Source organism: Protomyctophum parallelum (assembly GCF_964188405.1).
Source record: "Protomyctophum parallelum genome assembly, chromosome: 9".
Taxonomy (NCBI): Eukaryota; Metazoa; Chordata; class Actinopteri; order Myctophiformes; family Myctophidae; genus Protomyctophum; species Protomyctophum parallelum.
The window spans coordinates 44,620,285-44,630,944 of NC_139706.1; the positions used below are offsets into that span (position 1 = coordinate 44,620,285).

The 10,660-nt window shown below is 44.8% G+C and overlaps 1 protein-coding gene across 2 annotated transcripts in view; it reads right to left on the reverse strand.

Moving 5' to 3' along the window:
• nox4 (NADPH oxidase 4) overlaps window positions 1–10,660 on the reverse strand; it is a 63,062-nt gene that overhangs the window by 41,461 nt on the left and 10,941 nt on the right. For both annotated transcript variants that reach the window (XM_083773690.1, XM_083773691.1), the window contains 4 exons: window positions 9,169–9,253; window positions 5,380–5,477; window positions 3,127–3,154; window positions 2,086–2,158 (listed from right to left, as the gene is read on the reverse strand). In XM_083773690.1, coding sequence (XP_083629816.1) covers window positions 2,086–2,158; window positions 3,127–3,154; window positions 5,380–5,477; window positions 9,169–9,253 — 284 coding nt within the window. The remainder of the gene's footprint in view (window positions 1–2,085; window positions 2,159–3,126; window positions 3,155–5,379; window positions 5,478–9,168; window positions 9,254–10,660) is intronic.

A 10,660-nucleotide genomic window follows, 5' to 3' on the forward strand; every position in this document is an offset into this window, starting at 1 on the left:
GAATGTGAACAACGTAACATGCTATGCTGCTCCGTAGAACGGTCTTGCGCATCAAAAATAGCAGATTTTCAAGCTCACAACGCGTCCATCCGTGAGTCATTGTGGACTTGCAACTTTGACTTGAAACAGCTGAGCTAATTTCGGCCAATCAGAGCGGCATTCAGCGTACTAGAGTAAGAGAGTGGCGACACTCGCGTTGACTCCCACTGTAACAATGGAATGCGGAAGTGCTCATTCTATCTCAATTAAATGGGATAGTTCCAATGTTTGGAACTATAGCCCATACGTAGGTACCCGCTTTGCGGTGAGATCAAAGTGTGTCGCCACTCTCTTAGTACTATTCCACTCGGCCTGCATTCACCGGCTCTGTTTTGCTTCACTCGCTGGCTGTTTCAGAACACGATGTTTTAATGCTTGATTGGATGGAATAAATATCATATTTTACCGCCGACTAATCGACTATAAATCGATTTTGATGGTATTCGAGTCGACTACGTTTGGTTAATGCCCTAACACACACACACACACACACACACACACACACACACACAGCCAGGGTCACAAAAAACTGAACCAGACACTTAAAAGTAGTTGGATTGCAATCTGAGATGATCTAATCTTGACTTGTGATATGGATTAGAGCCCTGCGCGAGACTGTGTTCATAATCCCGCTCCCAGTCGTGCCTGCTGGTTTTCTGAGCGCCCGCAGTTAATTTCTTTTAGAAGCCCGCTACAAAACTGCTCTTAACATGAGTGAGCTGACATGGAGCAGCTATGTTGTGTTCTTTCCTTTTGAATAAAACTTTGTGGTCTTATTTTAGTCTGATTTGCTGTTTTCTTGCATAAGCATAAAATGGCGGGTTGGCTGTCACGGTTTTTGGCGCAAAGTAACCACAGTATACCGCTAATCAACTTACAACTACATACTCCATATAGTATATGTATATGTATCCGTATGTCTTACGTCATCATTGAGAGCTAGTCATACGTATACTATATACATAATCAGTAAAAATAAAATAGCAAATTGTGCCTGATCTGCTGGGACCAGAGTACGTGGTGTGTATATGTATGACTAGCTCTCAATGATGACGTAAGAAATATGGTCATTTATGTAATCTGGTCCCAGCAAACCAGGCACAGATTTGCTGTTTTCTTGCATAAGCGTAAAATGGCGGGTTGGCTGTCACGGTTTTTGGCGCAAAGTAACCACAGTATACCGCTAATCAACTTACAACTACATACTCTATATAGTATATCAGTCAGATCAGGCACAATTTGCTATTTTATAACTGCTCTCAATGATGACGTAAGTAATACAACATTATGTTTCAGGATCTAGAATATATCTACATCGATAAAACTGTATTTCTTATATAGATAGAAACTTGAACCATACTTAATAATACTAGGTGTTTATATGCATAAAGTAGGTACTGTAGGTAACAAATAGTTACAATGATTATACATTTCAAACGTTCCTTCACAGAGATACTGAGATTTAACAGTTTACAGCGGTCGAAAGTACTTGCACGCTCTGCTTGCGCACCAGTAGGGCATTTATGGCCTACTAGTGTGCAACAAGCAAGTATGCACTCGACAGAGTGCAGTTCTAGTTATTATTTTATTTCCAAATCCATTCCAGTCCAAGTATTTTTTTTAAACGCCAGTTCACGCAACATTTGTGTTGGGTCCCGAGGGACCCCGCTCCCGATGCAGTAATGTGGACCAAATCAGTTTTTCACAATCCTTTTCTGGGATTGTGAAAAACTGGGCATCACAATTCCTGGGCAATTCCTGGGAATCACGCATAAATAAATCCTATTCAGCAAATATATATAGTATGTGTTTAGACATCTTGTATATATATGATCAAACCATGGACCATCCTTTCCATTGGCTACCCTGTGCTCCCTTTGGCTTGGAGGAAGTGACATGTGCCTTCCCACAGCCATACCGTTTACATTAGGTAGCTTTAGCTCAATGTTAGCGGGAAGAAGAGGATCATGGGAACCAAGAAGAGCATCATGGGTAATGTATGTCCATGGAAGAAGAGTCTCATATACTGGTGATCATGTGACCTACCGTACGCAGTGGGAGGAGGCTGTGAACATCAGGAAGAGGATGAGAACCAATAGGATGCCGGTGATCCCTGGGACTAAAACAAAATAAAAGAGTCAATCAGAGAGCTGAGAGAGGGCCATCGGGTTCAGGTCCATTTGGTTCCATTTGGACACACTCAAGAGCTAGATTTACACTCAGGATTTTAACTGTGTGGATTCAAACCAAGCCAAACCTTTAAATGTGTTTCCACTGTACAGCATACTGTACCCCTCAGTAAGCTACTGGAGCTTTAACCTTAATGTAATGTACTGTAGTATTATATCAGAAACCTCTTATCTCCATATTCTAACCTTTTGTGGGTTTTCTTTGATCTGCTACTTCTGCCATTTTTGAATTGTGACATATTGCTGATGAATTGAGTACAGTAGACCACAATGGAAACAAGCCTCCCGAGCCATTTTGTTATTCTTTTAGCATAGCATTTGACTGTACTACCTGTAATGTTAACAATTAAGTATTCAATCAATCAATCAATCAATCAATCAATCAATCAATCAATCAAACATACAGAGAACCACATATAGCATAGAGCAAAGTGGGGTCAGGGCCCAGGGGACCCCCTGAGTTAAGAACCAAGTGGACCCTAACAGGTGTATAAGGTGTGGAACCAAATGGACCCGTATTTGTTGGACACTGTAGGAGTTATGGGGGTCTGTGTGGCCCTAAAACAGGAGGTCCACACACACACACACACACACAGAGACACACACGCACGCACGCACACACACACACACACACACACACACACACACACACACACACACACACACACACACACACACACACACACACACACACACACACACACACACACACACACACACACACACACACACACACACACACACGCACACACACACACGCACGTCGCACACACACACATACAGAGACACACATGCATGCACGCACACACAGACACACGCACGCACGCACGCACACAGAAACACACACACACACACACACACACACACACACACACACACACACACATTCTTTCCTCACCTGTTGTTAAAATGATGAGTCTTGGATCCTAAAAAAAACAAATAGAAAAAAAAGACAGTATTATCGCGTGCGCGCATGTGTGTGTGTGCGTGTGTGCGTTGGTCCATGCATGCACGAGCGTGTGTGGTGTGTGTGTGGTCTTTTACAGACAAAGCCCATGTGAGTGGAGCTACCAGTTGAATTAAATCCTCCAAAGTTCCAATTGGATGTGTCAGTAGAGATTAACAAAAGAAAGAGTGTTCGTGCGTATGTCGTTTTTAAAGCTGCTTTGCTAGTTTTGCTTTGTTCTTATTTTGTGAAAAGGCTTAGTTTTACATTTAGCCCATTTCCTCCATTAATTAATCCCTCGATCGCGTATTGCCATGGTTTAATCATGCGTAACACGTACTTTAAAGAGCCAAATATCCGTAACCGGATGTTACAATGACAAATATCCGTAACCGGATGTTACAATGACAAACTGGCTGTGTGTGGTGTCATGGCTGGTTGTTGTTGTCTCACGAGTGTCAGCCCGCCTGCCACAGCCCGTTGAAAACCCTTGTTTTCACCAGAAACGGCCCCCTCAATGTCCTTTCTGAGATACAGAGCTTTGACTGCAGGGCTTACAATGGAAGTGGATGCTCGCGCATCTTCAAAATGGCCGCGGCCAGTGTCCCACTTGATGTTGTTGTGTCAGCAATAGTAGCTATAACGATGCGCTTGGATTAAAACATGGATGAAAGAATACATTGCTGTTAAAACGAGAATTCCGGGTTTGTAGGGTACTAATTTAACCCTACGTTTCATATGTTCCTGGCGGGCTCCGTGTTAGTAGTGTTATGAGTCCGTTTTAGTTTTAGGGGATAGTGAGGGGCGAGAATCAAACAGCTCAGACAAATATTGGATACTGACAAAGACTGACAAAGACTGAAACTAAGGGCATTGTGAACACACAACAGTACAGTTTTCATTTCAGTTAAATTAAATGTTTTGTCTATTCTGAGAGTCTGCATGTGCTTGCATCTGCATGTTGCTGCATTCATATGCATGTTGCATGCATGTACATGTACATGTATCATTGGGGAAACATTCCTTATTGTACTGTGTGTAAGGCTGAAAGTTCTTGTCACACTGTCCTAGCACACATTTCTACAGAAAAAGAAATGTAAAAATAAAATGGACCCGCCCAACACTGAGGATGTTTTCATTGACAGACAGATACATGCATGACATAGACCAGGGGTCCTCAACTAGAAATGATGAAGGTCCACAAATATTTTTTTGAATAAGACCGAGGTCCGGTCCCATGCGCGGCGTCCATAGGAGAGCGGGGCTCTATGCCCCTTTAGTATGGTCAAGCCAAGCTTATACAAATCAGATCCCCTTCCAACCAACCAATAATGGGGTGCAGAGTGCAGGCCCGGAGTGGAACTCCAAATCAGGCCGGGAGTTATACGCCCTGGCAGGCCACACTGTGCGCGCGCATAGCGTGCGCCAGAATTTTGGGGGACCTTGGGGATATTTTGGGGGCCTTTGCAGCAATTTCACATGAGAAATGTACCATCTGATGTTATTTATATTATTAACTTAAAATATATATATATATATTTTTTTTTTTTTGGGTGGTCCGCAAAGAGGTGGTCCGCGGTCCGGTCGCGGACCGCGGTCCGCCAGTTGAGTACCCCTGACATAGACCCATTATGGTCACTGTCGGGCAGAAAGCTTTAATGTCCAAAAGCATGGCCTTCCTCCCCAATTTAGTTGTTATATATGCCAACTGATTCTTCCCCACACACACTCACATGTGCTGTCACTCCTCTACTATGTCTCTACTATAAATCGCCTTGCGCTTTAATGGATTATAACCCCGGGCGATCGGGGTGTTAACATACCGTGTCTGTCGGGCGGAAACCTCACGTCCAAAACGCTTACTTTTCAGGATTCAAATGCAAAAGCATCAAAAGCAGCAGATCCAAAATCTCAAAAACGGTTCGAGGTTACAGATCTGCTACTTTTGATGCTTTTGTGTGACGCTGTAGTTATTAGTTATGATCAGGGCGTTAACAAGATACAAATTACAAAAGGTTCAATTATGAAGATGAGGGAGGAGGAAACTTAATGTTAGGAGTAAAGAGAAACCTCAACTTGTGCTAGTGTGACTGTGCGTGCGTGCGTGCATGGGTGTGTGCGTGCGTGCGTGGGTGCGTGGGTGCGAGGGTGCGAGGGTGCATGGGTGCGTGGGTGCGTGCATGCATGTGTGCGTTCACTTGTCACCTCTCCCTTGTAGCGGGCCACGTTCAGAGCAGGCAAGGTGTCGGAATAGCTGACACTGAAGTTCACCAAGTTGGCCAGGTGGGCTGACACATGCACAACTACAGAGGATAAGAGAGAGAGAGAGAGAGAGAGATGTACACAGAAAAAAGCAAGAACACACACACACACACACACACACACACACACATGCTTAATTACATGGGCCACAACGAACTGCGAGTGGACGCACGCACAAGTGCTCCTTTGTCTATTCAGCAGCAAGTCAGCAAAACATCTTTTGTGACTCACTGACACACATACAACCACACCGGCACACCCACACACACATGCAGAGAGCTTCTTGACTTCACTGCTTGAGCATGCAGCCATTCGACAGCTGATAGAATTAGGGGGTAATTATGAGAAACAAGGGTCTCTAGTCTCTCTTAAAATCTGATTCCCCCACTCCCTCCCCCACTCTCTCTCTCCCTACCTGCACGTGTGTCCGTGTGATTGATTGTCTCATTGGAACTATACTATGAGAAGTTTGGGCCAAATACCCCAATGGAAGGTGTGTGCGCTGCATCCGTGCGACCCGTGCGTGCATGCATGCGTGTGGCCGTGCATGTTTATATAGGGTTTGAGTACACGTGCCCAGAGATGATGTAATTGTGGTTGGAGGTGATTTATTCTTTTGTGATATGATTTACAGTGCATGGACATGAGCCAAGACATGTAGAATAGTCTGTCTCTCTGTCTGTCTGCATAATATATGGACTGTATGAACTACGTATATCGTCGCTGTCTGGCAGAAGCCTCTTATCTCCATATTCTAACTTTTTGTGTTTTTTCGTAAATGAATGACCTAATTACTGGTGATACTACAGCGTCACACAAAAGCATCAAAAGCTCATGGAGCTTGGCCCGGGCGGCCCTGGCGTAGCCGTCTGGGCACCTTGGCTGGTAATCCAGTGTGGCAGTGTGCCACGGGTTCGACTCCCGGCCCCAACACGCCTGCTGTATACCTATCCCTCTATAAGAAATAGCACGTCGCACGCACACACGCGGGCCAATTAAATCGTGTTCAGACCCTCAACAAAGCAGGGTGTACCACAGCAGATTCGCACCCACAACCTCCACGGTGGTGTTGGCTGTTGGGGCCACTTTGCCGCTGCGACATCTGATTAAAAGGCTCAGCGACAGGTGCATTGTTGGAGCAGCAAGATTCCCAGTAACACATGTCTTTCTCTTGGCTAACGCTAGGCTTTATCTAATGTTGTGCACCAATGTGACACACAGGAAGTAACAGTGGGCGACGCGGCATACAGTAGCGTCCATAGATGCAATATGTATGGTAGGGAACAGACAGTTTCACAAGTACTAAGGGAAACAAGTTAAAGGTCCATGGGGAAAGGAACATACACACACACACACACGCGCGCACGCACGCGCACACACGCACACGCACACGCACACGCACACGCACACGCACACGCACACACACACACACACACACACACACACACACACACGTTTCACACACATACACACACCCAGCTCCCATGATGTCATGAGAGCAAAATCACAGGAAGCAGCTGTGTGCTGAAAAGCATATCAAAAACACAACACAACTCACACACGCACGCGCATACAGCCCCCCCCCCCCCCGCCCCAAACACACACACACACACACACACACACACACACACACAGACTCCCAACTAGTAATCCGCCACAGCTGGTAGACATGGAATGCTGAGCAAGCCCTGGGTCAAGTTGTCCATCCACACACTGACTGTAGCACTGATATGAACTGTACAGTATGTACAGTACTAGCCTAATACACTGACATACGTGATACAGCACACACACACACACACGCGCGCGCACACAGTACCAAGGTTATAATAGTTAACTAAAACTAACTAAAAAAACGAAAACTAGAATTAAAAAAACATTTTAGTTAACTGAAACTAAATTAAAAACGATAACTAAACTGAAACTGTATTGTGTGTTCACAAAACTAACTAAAACTAACTGAAATAATTATAGAAAAAATACCCTTAGTTATAGTTTTTATCAATATTTATATGCATTTCGGAGATTCATAATATAAACCTTTTAAATTCATTCGATTAATTTCCTCATTTCTCCAACAAGTTTTACGGCTGTTTTCAGCACCGTACGGCAGCATGTAGCCACACTTTACATTGCTTGTTTACATTCTGCACTGCCTGAAACTGACTGCATGTTACTTGGAAAATCAAACCCGTCTTAAGTGAGTGTACTGTACTGTACTGTACTGTACTGTACTGTACTGTACTGTACTGTACTGTACTGTACTGTACTGTACTGTACTGTACTGTACTGTACTGTACTGTAAGCCCTCCTCCCTGGCCTGTGTGTGTCTGTGTGTTAGGCTGTGCAACAGTGACACTTGGTGGTGAACAAACGCTATTTTCGTGCTCGGACACTGCCAGGAAAATTTGGAAGAAAAAGACAGTCCAATAAGGATGATAGTAAAATATGCGGAGCACTTCGGAAGGGTATAGGCCTATTATAATAAAAGGATCAGGCATTTGTGGAATGAGCAACACAGCTAAATGTGTGGGTAGCACACATTTGCCAAAACATTAGCCAAAATGGCAAGTGGTTGGTATTTATTCACCCTTGCCACAACAGCTTGGTTTGGTATGGAACAGTATCTCTCTCACGGGCAAGACAGAACTTGTCATCATTAAAGGCAATCTCAATGCAGTGAGATTCTGAAGCCAGTGGCAATCCCATATCTTCAGAATCTTGGACCTAACGCCATCCTCCAGGATGCCAACGCTCGCCCCGTAGAGCCAGGATCACAGAGTACCTCCAAAATGTAGGAGTGGAAATGCTGTGAGTCTAGACCTCAACCCAATTGAACACTTGTGGGATCAGCTTGGGCGTGCTGTACGAGTGCATGTGCTGTACATGCAACCAACAGAACCAAGTGTTGTTTTTTCCTTATTACTGTGGGAGAGTGCAATCATCCAATCCACTAAGCAACTCAAAGCAAGGGTTGGTATAGCAACCATTTGCAATTTTGGCACATTTTTTGGGGGCGCTACCCACACGTTTAGCTGTGTTGCTCATTCCACGATTCTTACAATCTATACAGACTATACCTCGTTGTACAGGTGACAACGATCAACGATTAAAATGATATAAAACACAATACCAAATGGTATCATCAATGTGGAGAAATAAAGGACCAAAGTTACGTTTTTTAACTTTTAGAGTTTAGATTTTTAAATGGTATATCTTTTAGGTTTTATTACACAATACTTATTGATCTTTTTTAATCCTATACCTGACAAATAAACCAAAGTACGAAAAAAAAACTAAAACTAAACTATAACTAAACTAAAACTAAGCATTTCAACAAAATAAAAACAAAATAAAAACTAGCAAACCCGCTCTAAAAACTAACTAAAACTAACTGAATTAGAAAAAAACAAGTCAAAACTAACTAAAACGAAACTATAATGAAAAAAACAAAACTATTATAACCTTGGCACGCACGCACGCACGCACGCACGCACGCACGCACGCACGCACGCACGCACGCACGCACGCACGCACGCACAAAATAGTGCATGCTCTTATGAAAAGCCCCACCTCCACCAGAGAGAACAGTATCTCTCATACTGTGCCAGAAGTGCAATTTATGAAGAATGCATTCATTCACATACTGGTGGTTCATGAAAATGTGGGCCACACACACACACACACACACACACACACACACACACAAGCACACACACACGTTTTTCTCACCAGAGAAGATGCAGATAGCCACTCCACACGTCACGTGGAAAGTCTTGCTCTTGTCCAGCAGTCTGCGCGTATTCCTGCCTGATAGCTGTGGTGTGTGTGTGTGTGTGGGGCCCGGGGGGGGGGGGGGGGGGGGAGAACAATTAGTACATGGAGGACAATCTAGGGATTCAACTAAATCTCAAACCTTTCCATGTCAAGGACCCCCATATTTAATATGGAAATGATTTGGCCACGGACCCCCATTTGTAAACATTTGAAATCTTAATTTGTCAACAGCTTGTAGAGTAGATCGGCAAATCGTATCACAAACATTCAATTTCACTCATTCCCCACCCTTCTGTGTCTCTGTCAATCCTTCACTCCCTACGTTCTCCAGCCTTCTCTGTCTCTGTGTCTCTGTCAATCCTTCACTCCCTACGTTCTCCAGCCTTCTCTGTCTCTGTGTCTCTGTCAATCCTTCACTCCCTACGTTCTCCAGCCTTCTCTCCCTCTGTGTCTCTGTCAATCCTTCACTCCCTACGTTATCCAGCCTTCTCTGTCTCTGTGTCTCTGTCAATCCTTCACTCCCTACGTTCTCCAGCCTTCTCTCCCTCTGTGTCTCTGTCAATCCTTCACTCCCTACGTTCTCCAGCCTTCTCTCCCTCTGTGTCTCTGTCAATCCTTCACTCCCTACGTTCTCCAGCCTTCTCTGTCTCTGTGTCTCTGTCAATCCTTCACTCCCTACGTTCTCCAGCCTTCTCTGTCTCTGTTTCTCTGTCAATCCTTCACTCCCTACGTTCTCCAGCCTTCTCTCCCTCTGTGTCTCTGTCAATCCTTCACTCCCTACGTTCTCCACCCTTCTCTCCCTCTGTGTCTCTGTCAATCCTTCACTCCCTACGTTCTCCACCCTTCTCTCCCTCTGTGTCTCTGTCAATCCTTCACTCCCTACGTTCTCCAGCCTTCTCTGTCTCTGTGTCTCTGTCAATCCTTCACTCCCTACGTTCTCCAGCCTTCTCTGTCTCTGTTTCTCTGTCAATCCTTCACTCCCTACGTTCTCCACCCTTCTCTCCCTCTGTGTCTCTGTCAATCCTTCACTCCCTACGTTCTCCAGCCTTCTCTGTCTCTGTTTCTCTGTCAATCCTTCACTCCCTACGTTCTCCAGCCTTCTCTGTCTCTGTTTCTCTGTCAATCCTTCACTCCCTACGTTCTCCAGCCTTCTCTGTCTCTGTTTCTCTGTCAATCCTTCACTCCCTACGTTCTCCACCCTTCTCTGTCTCTGTGTCTCTGTCAATCCTTCACTCCCTACGTTCTCCAGCCTTCTCTGTCTCTGTTTCTCTGTCAATCCTTCACTCCCTACGTTCTCCAGCCTTCTCTGTCTCTGTTTCTCTGTCAATCCTTCACTCCCTACGTTCTCCACCCTTCTCTCCCTCTGTGTCTCTGTCAATCCTTCACTCCCTACATTCTCCAGCCTTCTCTCCCTCTGTGTCTCTGTCAATCCTTCACTCCCTACGTT